At 40.5% G+C, this 24,094-nt stretch overlaps 1 protein-coding gene across 5 annotated transcripts in view; it reads right to left on the bottom strand.

The window, feature by feature from the left end:
• Positions 1-119: 119 nt before the first annotated feature.
• Positions 120-24,094, bottom strand: part of KCNH7 (potassium voltage-gated channel subfamily H member 7) — a 345,394-nt gene continuing 321,419 nt past the window's right edge. For 3 of the 5 annotated variants that reach the window (XM_077272821.1, XM_077272823.1, XM_077272825.1), the window contains 2 exons: positions 5,139-5,331; positions 120-3,948 (listed from right to left, as the gene is read on the bottom strand). In XM_077272821.1, coding sequence (XP_077128936.1) covers positions 3,685-3,948; positions 5,139-5,331 — 457 coding nt within the window. In that variant the 3' untranslated portion in view covers positions 120-3,684. The remainder of the gene's footprint in view (positions 3,949-5,138; positions 5,332-24,094) is intronic. The other 2 variants (XM_077272822.1, XM_077272824.1) reach the window with 1 other exon arrangement.

Below are 24,094 nucleotides of genomic sequence, written 5' to 3'. Positions count from 1 at the left end.
TATATATATATATATATATATATATATATATATATATATATATACTGTGTATATATATATATATATATATATATATATATATATATATTTATTTATTTTTATTTTTTTTTAAGTTTTTTGGATTTTGCAGCTTTGTGGAATAATTATTGCTTTTTGGAATCAGATGTGGGGACGGTTGGAAAAATGCAGTAATCACACGTGTGAAAGATCAATTTAATGATCATTATTGTAATTTATTTCCAACTCTGCAAAACATGAGTAATACAGGAAATAAATATTTCTTTTTAGGTAGAACACAAAGGTTAAGGATTAGTAAACATGAGGGTATGTATTTTTGCACCCCAAAAGGGAAAGAGGACATAATGTAGAATTATTTTTAAAGGGTTCACGGAACAGAATAGTTGTGAGCAGAAAAATGGCAACATTACTTAGGAGTAGTGATGAGTGAGCGTGCTTGGATAAGGCATTATCTGAGCATGCTCGTGTGCTAACCAAGGTTCTTCGGTGCGCTCGAATAATATGTTCAAGACGCCTAACAAAGAGGCCATTCCTGGATGTGTTGTGGCTCTCAAACATCAGGGAGACATGCGGCTGCGGGGTCTCAAGCATATTTTTCGAGCACGCCGAAGTCCCTCGGTTAGCACATGAGCATGCTCAGATAACACCTTATCCCAGCACGTTCTCTCATCACTACATAGGAGCAATGGAGGAATATATATAAGGACGTAGCAAGAGCTGTGATGAGTAAAAATCACAAACTGAATATTGTACACACAGTTTCTTAAAAAAAAGTTTGGGATATAATTAATGTTTTATGGATCATCAAAAAATGTCTGTAATGATATAATGGCCAAACAGCGATGTAGTCAATTTCCAAAATTCTGCAGCCGCCCTCTAGTGCGCACTGGTGACTCCGAAATAAACCCCCACCTGTCTGCGCAGGTAATTATTCCCATCACAGCAGCAATGTTTGCTTACTCCGGCACACACAGCACATTTGTAAAGGGATATTCTAGTATCTAGGCTGCGCTATTCCGTACGTTCCCTCCGGTGCTGTTCATCTGTATGCAAATACTCAAGACTTATTCTCCAGGCCTATAATTAACACCGAAAAATGTTCTGGAAACCTATTAATTGCCCTGGGGACTAAAAAATACAGGGAAGACAAAGTGAAACCGAGCCTAGTCAATCGCCCGCGCAAGCTCTGCAAGAGAATTCGGATTTTATGCCCGGTGTCTTGTAAAGACTTTTGCTCGTCCATCGCTTTGATCATATTTTTACTAGTTCTATATAGATATGCACATAGACATAACTGTAAATCCAGAATAATAAAAAAAAATCATATATATTTGTATTTTTTTTCACAGCATTGCGTCCCTAGTTTTTTTCACTTTCAAAAAAATTCCATGCAAAAAGAGTAAAGGTTCGATTAACATGCCCGAAATGCATCACTTTAAGGAAAAGCCCATAGATTACACTGGGGTTGTGCCCTATACAGTCATATAGCCAGAATGGACCGATGCTATTTAGGAGAGGTCATTGCTCTGGTACTTCAGGAATTTTGGGATTGGCTACGAAAGCCAAGGCTTGATGCAGAAATCTTTGAGAATTGTTGGTTTGGATTTTTAGAAAATGTTTTCTAAAGAGCAAATGAGAAATTCTCCTTATTCTTCATCATATTCTAAAGCCCCATACAAGATACCGCTCTGCAAACCCCCCTCCTGTTTGTTAGTCAATCCCTGCATGTGTTGTGGCTGTCGAACAGCCACGAGAGATGCAGGAACGGGGGGGCTCGAACATATTATTCGAGCACATCGAAGACCCAAGCATGCTCATATAACACCTAATCCGAGCACGTTCGCTCATCACTAATAGGCAACCTATGGCACTATGCAAGGGACCCCCTTCTCCTATCATGCTTTACTGGCTCGTACAATTCAATGGACTAGTAACAAAGGTACAGGATTGATTCTACTCTACACTAGCAACAATGGGGCCTGCATGCTTATTCTAAAGTGAAGCTTTCAATTTTAAAACCATGTATTTCAGCCCCATTTTTCTATGATGATTATTTATATTATAAAATTCTGTATTGGTTTCACTTTTTTTTTTATAAGAAGTTACATATAACCCTGTATAGACATTAAATGATAGAACTTGCGCTACCTGCAGCCTCCACTAGGTGGAGCTTAGGAGTTTATTGCATACTTCCAAGTTCTATTTACAAATAGAATGACGTAAACTCTTCGGCGCCCCTTAGTGGTGGCTGCAGGATGACAGAATATGAGAAATGTACTTTATACATTACATTTGTATCTGAAAATCTGAGCTTTAATGGCTATAAAGACATATCAAGAATATGATCAAAGCAGAGTAGATTGAAAAAAAAAAAATACGTTCAAAGGTGGATATTTGCTATCTCAATTGCAACAGAATATATTCCCCATGTTTCAACATACACAATTTCTGTATGATTTCTTTATGCATTTTGTTTTTTCCCGGCCTTAAAAGGAATGAAAAACAAGCATGTGCAGTAAGGGGTGGCAGTCTCTTATACGGCACACTGTGCTCAGGTAGCACTGCAAGGCTATGTTGACACACTTCTTCGGCGTGGATTTTTCTGCCTAAAAAATTCTCACAAAAACAAGAAACATTAAAGAAAACAAAGTTTTCTTTGCTGTCTTTTGGAATGTTTTTTTTTCTTTTACATACTTTTAGTGTAGAGGGCATTTCTTGGTTAAATTTAGAGCATATTTTTCCATCTGAAAAAAGTACTGACAAATTGCTTCTTTTTCCAGGTGAAAAAAACACAACACCATATGCGCAATAGGAAGCTTATTGAAAAGTTATTTGAAATATTTTTTTTTTCAAGCGGATTTTGGAGCATAATCCGCTACGTAACAAAAAACTAAAAAAAAAAAAAAAAAAAATGCGTGAACAAGCTCAAACTGGGTAAAAGTTTCTTATAAGTTTCTCTGACATGGATTTTTTGATAATTTTTTTGTGTGTTTTTTAACGCATTTTTTTTTGCATCAATTGATTCAAAAAGTTTGTTGCTTTTTTTTTCCCAAGTACAAGCACCTCAAAAAAATGACACGTTGCCTCTTTCTTTTTTTCCCATGGAAAAAAAAAACATCATCATGTGCACTTTTCTATTGCAATAAAAAAGTTTTTGAAGCTTTTTTTATGTGGATTTCGAAGCGGAATCTTCTCCAAAATCCACATAAAAAAAACCCAATTAAACAATGTGGAAGAATTTGACAGTGACTCTGACTCGTGTCCAGCAGAAAGTTTTCACGTGATAATATTACATCTCTGAGAAATAATTTAATATCATTCTTCATGCGATTAAAAAAAAAACAAACAAAAAACTTCATAACATGCAAGTGTTAAAAAAGGAAAAAATAAAAAATATAAGGTGCCTTGTGATGCTGGCAGTTTTTAACTTAAGCAGACAGTCTTTCCATGACGTTACATCATGACTTCTCAAACAAACAAACGTACCTTTACTAAGCTTCAATTGTATCAAAATATACAGTACTTTTGCATATTAGATATCCATTTTTTTTAACCCCTGAGTCAAGTAAAGAGGATTTTACATACAAAGAGGAAAACAGCTATTAAAAGCACTTACAATTTATTTGAAGGTACCTATAAAATTAACTTTATTTTTTTTTTTTTGGATTATTTTCCAGGAAGACCGGGGTCGGATTCGTGCCTGTGCAGGGACATGTTCCCTTTGTGGTGCATGGAAGAATCTGGCAGAGATGTGTGTCTCATCGGGTTCAGATATGATGTGCACCGCCTCGGCTGTAACTCCAGCGGAGGAGACTGGCGCTCGTGATCCAGGAGGGACGTCAGGTTGTCCTCAGAGGTTGCGTTTACATGGATTACACTAGGAAGGGATTCTTTGGATTTTGGTTTTTCAAAGTCTACAAGTTCAGAACTCTGTAAAAAAAAAAAATTATAAAAATATATATGTTATATAGAATCTGTCAGCAGGTTTTTGCTACGTAATCTGAGAGCAGCATGATGTAGGGGCACAGAGACTGATTCCAGGCATGTGTCACTTATTAGGCTGCGTGCTGTAGTTTCAATACAATCAGTGTTTTATCAGCAGCAGATTATCACTACAGGACTAGGACTCACGTGCAAGACAGTCCAGCTACTCTGTGTAAAACCACGCCCATCGGAAGCTGCCCAATCAGTGGTGTGAGCGGGTTATACACAGCTCAGAATTCACAGCACTGCTGCACATGCAACAGAGAAAAAAGTAATTCTATCACAACTGCTGCACCGAGCAATCCAGATTCAGAAAGCAAAACATCACTGGAATCAGGCTCTCTGTCCCTACATCATGCTGTTCTCAGATTACACAGAAAAAAAATGCAGACAGATTCCCTTTAATTGGTACACGTCCCAATGTTCTCAAAGAGCGGAATGAATGGCAAATTTTGTACAAATAGCAACTTTTTATGCATGTTAAAGAGAATCTGTCATCGGGTTTTTGTGACCTAGTCTATAAGAAACATAATAAAGGGGCTCAGACCCTGATTCCAGTAATGTGTCACTTACTGGGCTGGTTTGATTAAATCAGCAGGAGATGATCACTAGAGGACTAGTAAACCTGCTGCCAGGTAGTCAAGCATATACATGAGCTCTACATAACCCTGCCTCTCACCACTGATTGGCAGTTTTTTGCCTATGCACAGTGTGCACAGAAAGCGGCCAATCAGTGATGTGGGCGGGGTTATACAGAGCTTAGCATTCACAAGACTGCTAAATCTGCTGCAGAGAAAATGGTGATTTTATCAAAACTACACCAAGCAGCTCAGTAAGTGATAGATCGCAGGAATCAGTTTCTCTGCCCCTACATCATGCTGCTCTCAGATGGGGTACCAAAAACCTGAGGTCAGATTCCCCTTAAAATTAATTTGTTCCAACTCTTTTAAACTGTTATTCCCAAGAGTAAACGTTATCACCTTGTCTATAGAACAGGTGATGACTTTCTGCTCCAGTGAACAGATCTGTGACATGTCCTGTCGGAGTGAAGAGTGAGTGCTCTTTCTATGCCGCTTTGTAGTGTGCATACGTTTGGACGCCCATCGCTAAGTATTTCCCGCGCGTTCTGTACTCGCCTGTGATGACGGTGTAAAGCTCCGGTCTGTTTTGATTGACGCACGAGGATGTTGACTCTGCACCTGCCTGACCGCCGGCCTTTGATATTCAGAGTTGGCCGTCACCATGCTGTAGGCTGGAGGAACGAGGGACGGCGGTCTCTGCAGGAGCTGGAGGATAGCCTGGATGTCAGCAGTCATCTGTGATTCCAGCCTGCAATTACAAATTAACTCTAAATTATTCCACGTATTAAAAATCAACTTCAGCGTTCCTCTGAGCGAGCGCGGCACAAGTCTGTCACATTCAAGCTCTTCTTTTATCTTGGCCCAGATGTAATTAAAAGAGGACGAACAGGGAGATGTGAGAGAGGACTGCTGTGCCAATGTCAGGCTGCAAAAAGGCAACAAGTAAGAAGGTGGGAACATCGGCTGATCGTACTATTATATATAAGTAAATCAAACGTTTTGGTTAAGATATCCAGTGACGAACATCTGATCCCACTGCCCCTCCAGACTGGCCAGTTAGGCCGGAGTCATACACTGCGTTAAAAAAATCACATAGCACTCAGACCAATGTTAATCTATGGGGCAGCTCCCATCATTCGTTGTTTTCTCGGCAGTATTAAACGTACGTACGAAATCGCAGCATGCAGCGATTGTCACCGTATTATGCCCGAGACGCGCCAATGAAAGTCTATGGGTGCGAGAAAAACTCACACAGCACACGGACCATCAGTGTGACTTGCGAGAAATACGCACCGGTGTTCTATAGAAAAGCCGGCAATTCAGTGCGGTGTACAGTAAAATCACACTGACAGAATACAATAGAATAGATTAAATATATGTCTACTAGTGTTGAGCGATACCGTGCGATACTTGAAAGTATCGGTATCGGAAAGTATCGGCCGATACCGGCAAAGTATCGGATCTAATCCGATACCGATACCCGATACCAATACAAGTCAATGGGACACCAAGTATCGGACGGTATCCTGTATGGTTCCCAGGGTCTGAAGGAGAGGAAACTCTCCTTCAGGCCCTGGGATCCATATCAATGTGTAAAAGAAAGAATTAAAATAAAAAATAGGGATATACTCACCCTCTGACGCGCCCTGGACTTTACCTCCGTAACCGGGAGCCGTTGTACCTAAGAATGCGCGCTTGAAGGGCCTTAGATGACGTCACGGCGCTCTGATTGGTCCGTAGCGGTCGCGTGATCGCTACGCGACCAATCACAAAGCCGTGACGTCACCCTAAGGTCTTTCAAGCGCTTGAAATACCTTAGAAGACGTCCGCAGCTTCTGATTGGTCGCGTAGCGGTCGCGTGACCGCTACGCGACCAATCACAAAGCCGTGACGTCACCTAAGGTCTTTCAAGCGCTTGAAATACCTTAGGGTGACGTCACGGCTTTGTGATTGGTCGCCTAGCGGTCACGCGACCGCTACGGACCAATCAGAGCGCCGTGACGTCATCTAAGGCCCTTCAAGCGCGCATTCTTAGGTACAACGGCTCCCGGTTACGGAGGTAAAGTCCAGGGGCCGCCGGAGAGGTGAGTATATCCCTATTTTTTATTTTAATTCTTTCTTTTACACATTGATATTAATCCCGATACCGATTCCCGATACCACAAAAGTATCGGATCTCGGTATCGGAATTCCGATACCGCAAGTATCGGCCGATACCCCATACTTGCGGTATCGGAATGCTCAAAACTAATGTCTAAACATAGTATAGGTATATATATATATATATATGTATATATATATATACAGTACAGACCAAAAGTTTGGACACACCTTCTCATTCAAAGATTTTTCTGTATTTTCATGACTATGAAAATTGTACATTCACACTGAAGGCATCAAAACTATGAATTAACACATGTGGAATTATATACTTAACAAAAAAGTGTGAAACAACTGAAATTATGTCTTATATTCTAAGTTCTTCAAAGTAGCCACCTTTTGCTTTGATGACTGCTTTGCACACTCTTGGCATTCTCTTGATGAGCTTCAAGAGGTAGTCACCGGGAATGGTCTTCCAACAATCTTGAAGGAGTTCCCAGAGATGCTTAGCACTTGTTGGCCCTGTTGCCTTCACTCTGCGGTCCAGCTCACCCCAAACCATCTCGATTGGGTTCAGGTCTGGTGACTGTGGAGGCCAGGTCACCTGGTGTAGCACCCCATCACTCTCCTTCTTGGTCAAATAGCCCTTACACAGCCTGGATGTGTGTTTGGGGTCATTGTCCTGTTGAAAAATAAATGATGGTCCAACTAAACGCAAACCAGATGGAATAGCATGCCGCTGCAAGATGCTGTGGTAGCCATACTGGTTCAGTATGCCTTCAATTTTGAATAAATCCCCAACAGTGTCACCAGCAAAGCACCCCCACACCATCACACCTCCTCCTCCATGCTTCACGGTGGGAACCAGGCATGTAGAGATCACCTTTTCTGCGTCGCACAAAGACACTTTCAAAGTTTTCCCAATTTTTCAGACTGACTGACCTTCATTTCTTAAAGTAATGATGGCCACTCGTTTTTCTTTACTTAGCTGCTTTTTTCTTGCCATAATACAAATTCTAACAGTCTATTCAGTAGGACTATCAGCTGTGTATCCACCAGACTTCTGCACAACACAACTGATAGTCCCAACCCCATTTATAAGGCAAGAAATCCCACTTATTAAACCTGACAGGGCACACCTGTGAAGTGAAAACCATTCCCGGTGACAACCTCTTGAAGCTCATCAAGAGAATGCCAAGAGAGTGCAAAGCAGTCATCAAAGCAAAAGGTGGCTACTTTGAAGAACCTAGAATATAAGACATAATTTCAGTCGTTTCACACTTTTTTGTTAAGTATATAATTCCACGTGTTAATTCATAGTTTTGATGCCTTCAGTGTGAATGTACAATTTTCATAGTCATGAAGATACAGATAAATCTTTGAATGAGAAGGTGTGTCCAAACGTTTGGTCTGTACTGTATATATATATATATATATATATATATATATATATATATATATATGTGTGTCATTGACCCACATATATATATCTATAGTTATATTTCATAGAGAGTTAGGTAGCAGAATAGCCGATTATTCAATTGTCGGGTTCTGTAAAATCATTGCAGAACTCGACAGGATAATAGACATGGTTTACATACAGTAACCCATTTCATATCCCTTATATTTTTACATATTCCTCACTAATAATCTTAGTAGTGTGTGTGTAAAATTTAGGAGCTGTAGGTGTAAAATTAAAGGGTTAATTCACGGAAAAAACTGAAGTGGGCTCCCGCGTAATTTTCTCTGCCAGAGAGGGAAAGCCAGTGACTGAGGGCAGATATTAATAGCCTAGAGACGGACCATGGTTATTGTCCCCCCCAGCTAAAAAAAATCTGCCCCCATCCACCCCAGAAAAGGCGCATCTGTAAGATGCGCCTATTCCGGCACTTGGCCACTCTCTTCCCACTCCCCTGTAGCGTTGGCATATGGGGTAATAAGGGGCTAATGTCACCTTGCTATTGTAAGGTGACATTAAGCCTGGTTAATAATGAAGAGATGTCAATAAGACGCCTATCCATTATGAATCTAATTGTATGAAAGGGTTAAAAATACACACACACATTAAGAATAAAGTATTTAAATGAAATACACAGGTTTACCATCTTTATTTCACGCTCAATCCAAGCGGAGCCCTCGTTCTTCTGTAAAAAAAATCCCAAATAAAAAAGCAACAATATCCTATACCTGTCCGCTGTACAGTCAAGTCCCACACTGTAAATTCATCTCAAGGGTTTAATTAGTTTACAACCCAGAGTGGTGCTGTGACCGGCCGGGCTGTAAACCACGGAGGAATGAATGAAAAGCTACCTGCGCAGCCTCCCTGCCTGACCGGAAATGAACTCGGTAGCGTGGGAAAGTTTCTGAACATTTTCCCATGCTGTCAAGTTCACCGCGTCAAGCAGGGAGTCAGCGCAGCCTAAGTGACTCAGCGGTAGTCACTGAGCATGCGCTGACTCCCCGCCTGATGCGGTGAACTGACACGCTAATCAGTTCATGTCCGGTCAGGCGGGGAGGCTGCGCAGGCAGCTGTTCATTAATTCCTCCGTGGTTTACAGCCCGGCCAGTCGCATTAGCACTGCTCCGGGTTGTAAACTAGTTATCCCCTTGAGATGGATTTACAGCCTGGGACTTGACTGTACAGCGGACAGGTATGGGATCTTGTTGATTTTTTATTTTGGAATTTTTTACAGGAGAACAAGGGCTTCGCTTGGATTGAGAGTGCAATAAAGATGTTAAACCTGTGTGTTTCATTATTTCATTAAAAGACTTTATTCTTAATGTGTGTGTGTATTTTTAACCCTTTCCTACTATTGGATTAATAATGGATAGGTGTCTTATTGACACCTCTCCATTATTAACCAGGCTAAATGTCACCTTACAATAGCAATAGCGCCTTTTCTGGGGTGGCTGGGGGCAGATTTTTTTAGCTGGGGGGGGAACAATAACCATGGTCCCTCTCTAGGCTATTAATATCTGCCCTCAGTCACTGGCTTTCCCTCTCTGGTGGAGAAAATTGCACGGTGGCCCACGCCAGTTTTTTTCTGTGAATTAATCCTTTAATTTAACACCTACAGCTCCCAAATTTAGCACACACAAACTACTGACATTATTAGGGAGGGATATATAAAAATATAATGGATATGCAATGGTTTAATGTATATAAACCATGTCTCATATCCTGTCGGGATCGGTAATGATTTAGCAAAAGCCGACAAATAAATTACCAGCTTTTCTGCTATCTAGCTCTGTATGAAATACAAATATATATGTATATATATGTGTCTCACGGACATATATACAGTATATATGCAGTATATATATATATATATATATACACTCACTGGCCACTTTATTAGGTACACCTGTCCAACTTCTTGTTAATAGTCCATGAGCCGGGCCAGATATCGGTACCACCCGGAGTGACTAATTTTCTTTGGTATTTTTAGGTAGATGCATGTCTGTAGTTTATTTTTTGATATGATAGCCCTTACATATACGTAGCTTATTAACCCCTTCAGCCCTAGGCCTATTTGTACCCAAGTGCCTAAGCCAATCTGACCTGTGCCACTTCATGGGCTAATAACTTTGGAACGCTTTCACCTATCCAAGCCATTCTGAGATTGTTTTCTCGTGACATATTGTACTTCACGTCAGTGCTAAATGGGAGTCAATATATTTTACCTTTCTATATAAAAAAATGCTAAATATTCGGAAATTTTGGAAAAATCGGCAATTTTTTAACTTTGAAATTCTCTGCTTTTTACAAAAATACTGATACCCCCCATAATAGTTATTAATTTACACTCCCCACATGTTTACTTCATATTGGCATCATTTTGAAAATGAAACCTTATTGTTTTACGACGTAATAGGGCTTATAGTTTTATGCGCAATTTTTCACATTTACAGCAAAACCCACTTTTCAAAGGACCAAGTCACTTCTGAAGTCACTTTAAGGGGCTTACATAACAGAAACCACCCATAAATTACCCCATTTTGCAAACTACACCCCTCAAGCTGTTCAAAACTCATTTTTAAAAACTGTTAACCCTTTAGGTGTTCCACAGGAATTTTAGCAGAATGAAGGCGAAATTTCAAAATTTCATTTTTTTTCCAGATATTACATTGTAATCCAATTTTACCTGCAACCTAGCAAGGGTTAACGGCAAACCCAAACTTGGTTACCCTAATTCTGCAGTTTATAGAAACACCCCACATGTACTCGTAAACTAAAGTATGGGCACACAGCACAGCTCAACACGGAAGGAGCGCTATGTGGTTTTTGGGTGGCGGATTCACTGGAAGAAATCTAGGGGGCCATGTCACATTTGAAGGCTGCCTGAGGTACCCCCACAGTGGAAACACCAAAAAGTGACCCTATTTTGGAAACTACACCCCCAAGGAATCTTTTAGGGGGTATAGTGACCACTTTGACCCAACCAGTGTTTCACAGTAGTTGGAAACACTTGGTTGAGAAAATGGAAAAAGTGCATTTTTTACATGAAGGTGTCATTTTAGGCTCATTTTTTTATTTTTAAGAGGTGTACCAGCAAAAAATGCACCCCACTATTTGTTCACCAATCTCTCCCGAACACAACAACACCCGATATGTTGTCGTACACTGCAGTATTGGGGAACGGCAGGCCTCGGAAGGGAAGGAGCGCCAAATGACTTTTGGAGTGCAAATTTTACTGGAAGAAATCTAGGGGGCTATGTCACATTTGAAGACACCCTGAGGTGCCCCAACACACGCACACACACTGACACATACACGTACACACTGACACATACATGGTCGAGACCATGCTGGCCCTGGTTCGAGCTTCAAGAGAAGGCAACTGGATGCTTCACCTAGGAGCAATCCGACAGATGATACCATGGTGTTTTGCCTATGACAAGGTCAACTATGCCCGATACCTAACCTATTACTATGCCACAATGTCTCGGCTGCCCATAGAACACCCAGAGGTCCATGAATACTTCATGCAAGGTGGCTTTTCGGTCCAGATCGGTAGCAAGAATCCTTTTGGACGAATTCCTGTGGACCAGACCATTGAAGAGACAATCAACAAAGACACCCAGACACCAGGGGGCACAAAAGGCTTCAGCCTCAAAGTTGGAGCTGTTTCCAGGTTCTACCTGACATCAGAGTACCGCAGTATGTACTTGAGGCAGCTGAGGGCCCTGGTAGGCCAACAATATACTGACTTCAGCCATTCAGACCTACAGGTGTCTAGGATTAGAAGAGATGAAGCCGATGTCCAATCTTTCGTTCAACTGCTGGAGACAGGTTGGGTGAACCCCTTCAACAAAGAGCATAATGGTGAACTTATCAGTTTGTCAACAGCGACTGTAGCACCACCAGATGTAGCCAAAGACCTTCAAGGGGCATACAGTATAGGAGAGGATGCATATCAAACATTCAAGGATGAGCGTTTGGGTACCGATAAGCCAACTACATTGTTTCATGACAAGATGACGAAGAACAAACTTAAAACGTTCTCTAACATCCAAATGAAGACACGCAGACAAGGTCTTGGCAAGGAGGTAATTTTGAAGGCTGACAGAAACCTATTTGGCCAGATGATACTTGTAGCTGAGAACAGAAAGCTACAAATGAGTGATGTCTTGACTCATCCCCTGGGTCCATTGCCATGGGCACTTGCCAATGGTGATGGGTCTATCCGCAAGACCAACAAGGCTGCCCTCGCAAGGGAGTTGGAGAGGAATGCTCGTCCTGCAGAAGTGATCCCCGAGCCCTCTGCAACCATCATTGATGGGATGAGCCTGGTTCAGAAACTGAAGGGAAACAATGCAACATTTGGCCAGCTAGCAGGCACAGCAATGAGTCGCGCTATCCATGAGGGTGCTAAGAGCAAGCGCATTGATATTGTCTTTGACGTCTACAAGGAGACATCCATCAAAGATACAGAAAGAGTCAACAGATATGAAGGCACAGGGATCCATTTCAAGAACATTCAACATGGGCACAACATCCAGCAGTGGAAAAAGCTTCTAAGTAGTTCCTCCAACAAGGCAAGTCTCATAAAGTTTCTGGTAGAAGAATGGAAGGCGAAACACCACAGGGAGAAGCTTGAGGAGAAGGAGCTGTATGTCACATGTGAGCAGCTCTGCTTTAAGATCACCAAAGAACAGTGGGAAGAGGCTGCTGACCTTAAGTCAAATCAAGAAGAAGCAGACACACGCCTCCTTCTCCATGCTCTTCATGCAGCAGAATCTGGTTACAAGTCGGTCATCATCACTTCGGAGGATACTGATGTCATGGTCCTGTGTCTGGGCATGTGCCACAAAATCCCATCCCACCTGTTCCAGAAATGCGGTACACAGAACCGGACAAGATTCCTGGATATCACCACTCTGAGCCGAACATTGGGAGGCAGCGTATGTGATTCATTGATTGGTATGCATGCATTTACAGGCTGTGACACCGTCAGTGCATTCGCTGGCCGTGGGAAGATGACGACACTCAAGCAGTTGAAGATGAACAAGACATACCAGGATGCCTTTCAGGAAGTTGGTCGTTCATGGGAAGTGTCTACCGAACTTTTTGAGAAGTTACAGGAAATCACCTGCCACATGTACCTGCCAACTACCCAAACAACTGAGGTAAACAGGCTCCGTTATCAGCTGTTCTGTGCCAGACGTGGAGTGGTAGAGTCAAGTCAACTCCCTCCTTGCCAGGACTGCCTTTTCATGCATGCACTGCGTGCAAACTACCAGGCTGCGATCTGGAGGAGAAGTCTGCAGAGCCAGCCATGGGTTGCAAACCCAACAGACTGCGGTTGGATGATAGATAACGACGGAAAGCTTGTTGTCAAGTGGATGCAAGGGGCACCAGCACCAGAAGCTATTATACAGCTACTGTCCTGCAAGTGTGTGCGGTCATGTGAACTTCCTCAGTGTACTTGCCTCAGCAATGGCCTGAAGTGCACAGACATGTGCAGATTACAGACATGCCAGAACAAGGGTACTGAAGACGAGCCAGTAGAACAACAGTCAGATTCAGAGTCCGATGTTGAAGATATTATGGAGTAACATATATATATATATATATATATATATATATATATATATATATATATATATATATATATATATATATATATATATATATATATATATATATATATATATATATATATATATATGCACATGACATGTTCAGTGTGTATTTACATAACTTGGATTAAATTTTGTTACAAATACTACATCTAGTCACTCCGGGTGGTACCGATATCGTCATATTTGGTTCTTGGCTCATGCTAAAATTCCTGTGGAACACCTAAAGGGTTAACAGTTTTTAAAAATGAGTTTTGAACAGCTTGAGGGGTGTAGTTTGCAAAATGGGGTAATTTATGGGTGGTTTCTGTTATGTAAGCCCCTTAAAGTGACTTCAGAAGTGACTTGGTCCTTTGAAAAGTGGGTTTTGCTGTAAATGTGAAAAATTGCGCATAAAACTATAAGCCCTATTACGTCGTAAAACAATAAGGTTTCATTTTCAAAATGATGCCAATATGAAGTAAACATGTGGGGAGTGTAAATTAATAACTATTATGGGGGGTATCAGTATTTTTGTAAAAAGCAGAGAATTTCAAAGTTAAAAAATTGCCGATTTTTCCAAAATTTCCGAATATTTAGCATTTTTTTATATAGAAAGGTAAAATATATTGACTCCCATTTAGCACTGACGTGAAGTACAATATGTCACGAGAAAACAATCTCAGAATGGCTTGGATAGGTGAAAGCGTTCCAAAGTTATTAGCCCATGAAGTGGCACAGGTCAGATTGGCTTAGGCACTTGGGTACAAATAGGCCTAGGGCTGAAGGGGTTAATAAGCTACGTATATGTAAGGGCTATCATATCAAAAAATAAACTACAGACATGCATCTACCTAAAAATACCAAAGAGAATTAGTCACTCCGCTTGGTACCGATATCGTCAAATTTGGTTCTTGGCTCATGGACTATAACACTTAATTTCTAATCAGCCAATCACATGGCGGCAACTCAGTGCATTTAGGCATGTAGACATGGTCAAGACAATCTCCTGCAGTTCAAACCGAGCATCAGTATGGGGAAGAAAGGTGATTTGAGTGCCTTTGAACGTGGCATGGTTGTTGGTGCCAGAAGGGCTGGTCTGAGTATTTCAGAAACTGCTGATCTACTGGGATTTTCACGCACAACCATCTCTAGGGTTTACAGAGAATGGTCCGAAAAAGAAAAAAAATCCAGTGAGCGGCAGTTCTGTGGGCGGAAATGCCTTGTTGATGCCAGAGGTCAGAGGAGAATGGGCAGACTGGTTCGAGCTGATAGAAAGGCAACAGTGACTCAAATCGCCACCCGTTACAACCAAGGTAGGCCTAAGAGCATCTCTGAACGCACAGTGCGTCGAACTTTGAGGCAGATGGGCTACAGCAGCAGAAGACCACACCGGGTACCACTCCTTTCAGCTAAGAACAGGAAACTGAGGCTACAATTTGCACAAGCTCATCGAAATTGGACAGTAGAAGATTGGAAAAACGTTGTTTGGTCTGATGAGTCTCGATTTCTGCTGCGACATTCGGATGGTAGGGTCAGAATTTGGCGTAAACAACATGAAAGCATGGATCCATCCTGCCTTGTATGGAGCATCTTTGGGATGTGCAGCCGACAAATCTGCGGCAACTGTGTGATGCCATCATGTCAATATGGACCAAAATCTCTGAGGAATGCTTCCAGCACCTTGTTGAATCTATGCCATGAAGAATTGAGGCAGTTCTGAAGGCAAAAGGGGTCCAACCCGTTACTAGCATGGTGTACCTAATAAAGTGGCCGGTGAGTGTATATATATATATATATATATATATATATATATATATATATATACTATATATGTTTTCACGAATATTTGAGCCCATGAATCCATTATATGTCCATTTTGCAAGCCGACGAGAAAATCTCGCCATACGGATGACACACGGATACTTTTTTGAGAAAAAATTGCATCCTCGCATTGCACATGGATGACGTACAGATCACTGTTCAGGAATATTTCTGCGTATCTCGGCTGTAAAAAAACGGAACGTATTTTTATACGTTATGTGTGACGCCAGCTTAAGGGTATGTGTCCACGTTCAGTTTTGATTCAGGCTTTGGTCAGGATTTTATGCAGGTAAAATCCTGACCAAAAATGCACCTGAGGTCACTGGCAGGTCACCTGCGGTGTTCCTGCGTGTTTTGCTCATTGTAGCAATATGCTACGTTCTGAAAAAACGCAACGCATGTGCGTTTTTGTGGGAAAAACGCATGCGTTTTTTAATGCACAGTGGAGACGGGATTTCATTAAATCCCCTCCACTATGCTGTAACATCTGGACGCTGCGGCTCAACGCTGCGTCAAAAACGCAGCGTTTCCTGAACGTGGACACATACCCTAATAGTGATTCCTGCAACCGCCACTAGAGGGAGATCACTGCAGACAGACTTTAAAGGGAACCTGTCACCCCCTCAGGGCATTTTAAAGTAAAACAGCCACCTTCAGCAGCACTAAGGCTGCATTCTGTGAAGGTGGATGTTATGTTTCTTATCCCTAGGAACGCAGAAATAATGACTTTTATAAATTGCCCGCCATACCTCTATTGTATCCCGGAGGTATGTTTTCTCCCCCGGTGTCAACCGCCTCATAGCGGTCAATCATCCCCCTCTTGCGTCTGTGCGCCACCTCCTGTGTTCCTGTTACATGCCCTGATGTAAGTTCCTGGGCAGTGCGCAAGGCGCATGCCTGAGAAATGTTGGCAGAGCGCAGGCGCCGGGCATGTAGCACGCACAGAGGAGGCGGCACACAGACGCAAGAGGGGGATGATTGACGGCTATGAGGCGGTTGACACCGGGGGAGAAAACATACCTCCGGGACACAATAAAGGTATGGCGGGCAATTATAAATGTCATTATTTCTGCACTCCTAGGGATAAGAAACATAGCAGCCACCTTCACAGAATGCAGCCTTAGTGCTCTATTACTTTAAAACGCCCTGGGGAGTGACAGGTTCCCTTTAACACCTTAAAATAGCAGGTACAGTGATCCACATGCACTGATCTCCCCTGGAGGAGAGCCTTGAGGGGTGGAGGGGTGTACTCAGTTTGATCTATCTATCTATACATCTATCTATCATCTATCTATTATCTATCATCTATCTACAGTATCTATCAATCTTTCGTCTATCTATCTATCTATCTATCTATCTATCTATCTATCTATCTATCTATCTATCTATCTATCTATTATCTATCTATCTCTCTATTATCTATCTATCTCTCTATTATCTATCTATCTATCTATCTATATATGCATACTTTATTCTTATTGGAAAATGAGAGTAGAGAGGGTCTTAGATCCTTCCAATTCCTTGAATTTTCGTTCAAATAAAAATACAAATTCCATATATTATAGCGACATGCTAGCAAAATTCTGGACAGGCTGCAATACACATGTCAGCCACTGGGTGGACACACACATAAACAACACCCATAGCATAAACAACTCCAGACAGAGTATCAGAAAACCATGTTTTATTTTTTCCCAAATGTAATCACTCTGCTCTGCTCATCTCAGGACGCATGTTGAGCTAAAAGAAAAAGTAAGAAAGGACACATCCACAGTCTACTTTTTAGAAAACTTTTGATTAGGCCGATCCTCCAATATTAAGTGCTATTACTGAGATAATGAAACATTGCATGGGACTGGAGTTGAGTGAATTTCCCAAAATTTTATTTAGATAGATTTGCTTATTTTAGGATGAAATTCAATTTGCATAAAAAAAAAATTGATGTGAATTGGATTGGCCAGGAAGATGTTTATTTTAACCCCTTCCTGGCCCTCTACAGTTTGCCGCAAACGTCCGTAAAGAATCACACAAAAAAATAAAAAATAGGATTTTGGTGTATATGAATTTCTTGTAAAATTTGAGAATTTGATTCACCTCGAATTCTTCTCTACACGGAAGTCATTGAAATAAATGGGCTTCACATGAAACCCCCCCAAAAAAGTTTTTTTTGCATTTTAGCTTATAGAGAGTTGTCTGCATGCTTCTCTATACTTCTATAGTCACAGAAAGGGCTGCCATTAGTGGTCTTCGCTACAAGCATCTATTTCTCGCAACAAAGTAGACGAATACTCATAAAAAATACCAGTATATTCACAGCTTCACATGTGAGGATAAATCAACAATATATATATATTAAAGGGACCCCATTTTTGGCCTATAAGCTGCGGCTGGGGTGACAGAATCCTTTAAGAACTATTTTTGTCCTTACTTAATAATAGTAATAATAATAATAATAATAGTGAATACTGAAGCTGCATAATATTCCCAGTACTCACTGAGTGTTCCTCTAACAACCAGCAGAGGGCGCACATGCACAATACTTTGTTATATTTCTTTCTCAAGCCATGAACAGACTGCTTTCCTTCAGGAATAAGAAGCTGCAAGTTTCTGCTGTACAGATTTAGTTTTAAATATTACCAAAATTAGGATTTCAGGCTCTTTAGCAAATGTCTGAATTTAAGATGGTATAAGAACAAAAGTGCAAATGAAAGGGGTTCATTTTATTTATTTTATTAATTGTTTTAAATTTTATGCAAAACTGTAAAAAAAACACTAAGGATGCTCAAAAATATTAAGAAAAAGTAAGGATAGTTTTGGGGCGGACATAATTTATTCTATCTATCTATCTATCTATCTATCTATCTATCTATCTATCTATCCATCCATCCATCTATCTATCTATTATCTATCATATTTATCTATCTAATTTATCTATCTAGAAAAAAGAAAAACAAGCAGCACTCCAATATTTCCAAAAAGCTAGAGGATTTTAATCAGCCCATATGACGTGGTGACGTTTCGGTTCAAGTGAGCCTTTCTTAAGCTATATTTTTAGTAAATATTGGAGAGCTGCCTGGTTTTCTTTTTTCTATATCTTTATGCAAAATTGGATTACTTTGAATGGGAGGCCTGCACCCACCACTTCTAATATACGTTGTGTGCTGTTCTAATTTTCTACTATCTATCTATCTATCTATCTATCTATCTATCTATCTATCTATCTATCTATCTATCTATCTATCTCTATTATCTATCTATCTATCTATCTATTATCTATCTACCCACCTATCTATCCATCCATCCATTATCTGTCTATCTCTTATCTATCTGTTACTGTAAAAGTCAGAAGGACGGTAAAACCTAGGATTTACCGGTCAATCTGGACATTCACTGAGGCCGTCGGTAAAAGCTCAAAATGAAAAGTAAAATTGGACTTTTACCGGTGAAAAATCGCCCAGGTAAAAGTCCAAAATCGTTCGTTTATATGGAATACATCTGACTTTTACCAACGCTGTTGAGAAATGTTAACATTTACCAAGACTTCACCGGTAAAAGTCCATTTTTACTTTTCATTTTGACCTTTTACCGACGGCCTCGGTGAACGTCCAGATTGACCGGTAAATCCTAGGTTTTACCGTCCTTCTGACTTTTACAGTAACATATCTATTATTTATCTATCTATCCATCCATCCATTATCTATCTATCTATCTATCTATCTATCTATTATCGTATTTATTTATCTCATATCTCTGTTATTGGCTTATCCTGGATGGCCTAGGCTTAGAATAATAATCAATGTATGATTTGAGCAGGTCTGGCCCCGCGGGCCACCATCAATCATTAGAAAGAATAACATTGTCCATTTGGGCACCCGCAGCTTGCCCTGATCAGAAACCCCCCACTAATGATCATATAAAAATAATTTTTAAAAAATGAGGATGCTGTAAAATGTAAAGGAAGCAGGATTGCAATTATTTTTATGTCCCTTGTAGCCATATTTTATTCATAGAACAGAGCAGAAGCTGAATGTTGGAAATGTTTCCATTTCATTTGAAAAAATTCTTCAATTTAGTAATTGATGGCAACAAGACATTTAAAAAACAGCGGGGAGAGAGTTAATAAAATGCTGGACTAGTAAGTGGTCCTAATAAAAAACAGCTGTAGAGTCAAGTTTCAACTAAGTCACATGACTGTGTATGAAGGGGCATGTTAGAGAGGCAGAGTCTCTCAGAAGCAAAGATGGTCAGAAGTCACCAATCTGTGAACAACTGCGTCTAAAATTTTGGAAACATTTCCGAAAAAATATTCCTCAACCTAAAAGTGCAAAACTTTGAATATCCCACCATCTACAGCATATGATATCTTCAAAGAAATCCATGTGCACAAGAGACAAGGTTGACGGTCCATATTGGATACTTGTGATCTGCAGGCTTTCAGGTGGCACTGCATTAAATACAGATATTCAGTCATGCAAATCACTGCATGGGCTCAGGGATACTTGCAGAATTCATTGTCTGTGATCATGGTTCACTGATCAATCCACAAATGCAAGATAATATTCTATCATGCAAAGAAAAAGCCAAATATCAACACAACTCAGAAACACTGCCATCTTCTCTGGGACAAAGTTGATTAAAAAATGTACTGAGGCAAAATGGAAGACTGTTCTGTGGTCAGATGATTCAAAATGGGAAATTCTTTATGGAAATCATGAACGACGTGTCCTGCAAACTCAAGAGGAGAGTGACCATCCAGCTTGTTTTTGAGGAGAGTGACCATCCAGCTTGTTATTGAGGAGAGGGACAATCCAGCTTGTTATTGAGGAGAGGGACAATCCAGCTTGTTATTGAAGAGAGTGACGATCCAGCTTGTTATCGAGGAGAGAGACCATCTAGCTTGTTGTCGAATAGCGGGACCATTCATCTTGTTATCGAAGTGTGAGACTATCCAGCTTGTTATTGAGGACAGGGACTATCCAGCTTGTTATTGAGGAGAGGGACCATTCAGCTTGTTATCGAAGAGCAGGACCATCCAGCTTGTTATCGAGGAGAGGGACCATCCAGCTTGTTATCGAGGACAGGGACCATTCATCTTGTTATCGAAGTGTGAGACTATCCAGCTTGTTATTGAGGAGAGGGACTATCCAGCTTGTTATTGAGGAGAGGGACCATTCAGCTTGTTATCGAAGAGCAGAACCATCCAGCTTGTTATCGAGGACAGGGACCATCCAGCTTGTTATTGAGGACAGGGACCATCCAGCTTGTTATTGAGGACAGGGACTATTCAGCTTGTTATCAAAGTGTGAGACTATCCAGCTTGTTATTGATGAGAGGGACTAACCAGCTTTTTATCCTTTTTATCAAGGAGAGGGACCATCCAGCTTGTTATCAAAGTGTGAGACTATCCAGCTTGTTATTGAGAAGGACTATCCAGCTTGTTATTGAGGAGAGGGACCATTCAGCTTGTTATCGAAGAGCAGGACCATCCAGCTTGTAATCGAGGAGAGGGATTATCCAGCTTGTTATCAAAGACAGGGACCATCCAGCTTGTTATCAGCAGCTTGTTCACAGTTCCCGCATCTTTGATGGTATTGGGTTTCATTCCTGCCTATGACATGGACAACTTAAACATGAAAGGTGCTATCAATGATGAGCATTTTATAGAGGTGTTAGAACATATGCTCCCATCCAGACAATGTCTGTTTCAGAGAAGACCTTGTATATTTCAGCGAGACATTGATAAACCACATACAGCATCCATCGTAGCAGCAAGGATCTGCAGAAGAAGAGTTCAGGCGATGAACCGGCCACCTGCAGTTCAGAACTTGCACTAATAGACAATATTTGGCGCATAATGAAATAAAAAATTTGGTAAAGACCCCGAATTGTGGAGCAGCGAGAATCAGAAATTGGACAACAATGGGACAAAACTCTTCTTCCAAAACTCCATCAACTGTGTCCTCACTTCCCGGTCGTTTACAAACTGTGGTAAAAAGAAGAGGAGACTCTACACAATGGTAGACATGGCTCTGTCCCAATTTTTGCGAGATGTGTTACCGCCATCGATTTCTAAATAAGTTATTTTTTTGCACAAAATGAAACATGTCCAATGCTCAACTTCAGATCTGTTTTGTGTTCTGCTGTGAATAAAATATGTCTGTAAGAGATTTACAAATCATTATATTCTTGTTTTCTTTACTTTTTTGGGGAAATTGAGGGTTTTACATTGTATCCCGGACAACTCCTTTAAGAAAAATAAACTCAGCCCTGCCATATGTGTAGTCACCAAGTAACTGAGTCAGAAACAAGTCAGCATAGTAATGGCAGGAGCCGCATAGAATACATAATACCAGTATTAATAGTACGGAGACTATTAAGAACCCATAACAGATACATGAAATATTTAGAAAAGTTCCGTTATAGAATGAGAAAAATAATTCCGGTTCTTAGAAGATGGTTCAGGCAATTTATTCTAAATGCAATTATTTCTGCAGTGATCATCTGGGGCAGAAAATCTAAGGTGACATTGTCCTATTTTCTCCTCCTCTCGCCACTTGAGATAATCTTCCATGTATATGACAATTTTCGCCTCTTTTTTTTCATCTATTTCAAAAATAGAGGCTCAAGGCGGCCATAGAGCTCATCACACCAAATGTCGAAGATGGAAGCCGCTCAGCAGGACATCGCACAAAGAATGTGACTGCTGCAGGAAAAAACCTAAAAAACCACATGGACTGATAATAATAGACTGTAAGAGCCCAGGAACAAAGCACAGACCCCGCACAGCAGAGCACAAAGTCCCTATGGGACCCTTCCGCACTTCACATACCGCCATATGCTGCCTCTACGAGGCACTGTATCCACCAACGCAATGCTCTTGGAGAGAATACTTCCATAATACTATGTAGCAATCAGTGGAGAGTGCCATGATTCTTTTCTCAAAGATTTAAAACATTTGGAAGCATCAAACATCAAGTGAATATTCACATTCTAACGCCAGATCATTTTTAAATAAAAAAAAAAAATCAATCATGTGCTGAATCATTTCACGACAAATCTTTACAGATGTTGAAGCCCAGTTTTTATTACATCAATTTCACAAATTTACTGGGTAGGTATAGATCTAAATGGTAAAACTTATTTGCTTTTAGCCACCACTAGGGGGAGCTAGAGAGGTTACCGAATACTGATTTATTATTGAATCCAATGTATACTCGGCATGCTTTGTGCTCTCATGCTCCCTCTAGTGGTGGCTTTGAGAAAAACAGATCAAGTCAATGTAAAGCTGTAGGATGATTTTTAGAAACAGAAATGTAGACATATTTGGAGAAAAAAATTGTATATATATTAATTTTAAGATTTTTTTTACATTACAAAGAACATGGAATGAAATATTTTATTGAAGCATGGAGAAGTAAATGAAAATGCATTATTAGATATGTTGTATAGAATATTACCAAACCTAAGGATGTGTCCACAGTTCCCTTTAATTTTACTAGGGATTCCAATAAAAATAAAATTCAGTATGTTATTGTGTTGCAACCACAGCCATTGGATGGCCAGATACAGACAAATGACTTAAACATCTCCTGACAGAGTATCGTAAATGCAAGTCAATCATCTTACGCCACTCATCTCAGGACATGTAGAGTCAAGAGGAAAGGTAGGCAATATGAATTAATCAGTGCTACGTACATCTGATTAGTGGTGTGGCATTGAATGCCAGTGCCTCAGGGTAAAGCAAATATCTGCACCCCCCTAACCTGTAGACTGCTCGCACTCCCCGAGTCCCTTCCATCAGATCAGTATTGAACCCTTAACCCCTCACTACCTGTGCTGTATTTTTAGAAAATACCACTGTAATTATAGTTTGCCCTTTGACCTTTTAGTTCATTTCAACTTTTTTGTTAAAATCCAACATAAAACTAAAAAAAACCTTAAAAACGTATACTTTATTTTCTTCAACTACATTTTTGTATTTATTACACTAGCCCTAAACCTAAACCTAACCATAGCACTATCCCTAACCCTAGTCCAAAACTTAATCCTAGATAGGGCTAGAAAAATGATGCAAATATGTAAAATGTATTATAATTATTTTTTTTTAACACAAGACCCTTACTTTTGCATGTCTCTGTCTCCCCTATCACGGAATTACAACTGATATGAAAGGTGGGGCAATATGGGAGTCCACAGTGCAGCCTTTGTGATCTCATTTGCTGCCTATGCAGAGCACAGCAGTTCAAAGGAGTAAAGGAGCTTGTCATCTGCTGGTGTGTCCTGCATTGTTAGAGATCAACGTGACAAAGTCCACTTCATTATGCTAAGAGCTTTCGTAGCCCATTACAAACTCGTCTTTGCAGCACTTTGTATGAAGATCCTGCAGCACTGACTGAGATGTCAAAGCAATCACTGGCTGTTTCACCTATCTACATTATCAGCCCAAACCCGGATAGTTCAGGAAAATCTGCGGTCAAAATTTTGTGCCACCATAAAATTTGGCTCCCGGGACAAACCCCAACTCT

The sequence above is a fragment of the Ranitomeya variabilis genome, chromosome 7, assembly GCF_051348905.1.
Source record: "Ranitomeya variabilis isolate aRanVar5 chromosome 7, aRanVar5.hap1, whole genome shotgun sequence".
Classification (NCBI taxonomy): domain Eukaryota; kingdom Metazoa; phylum Chordata; class Amphibia; order Anura; family Dendrobatidae; genus Ranitomeya; species Ranitomeya variabilis.
Note: the sequence above shows the minus strand (reverse complement) of the source record. Positions and strands in the feature narration are given on the sequence as shown.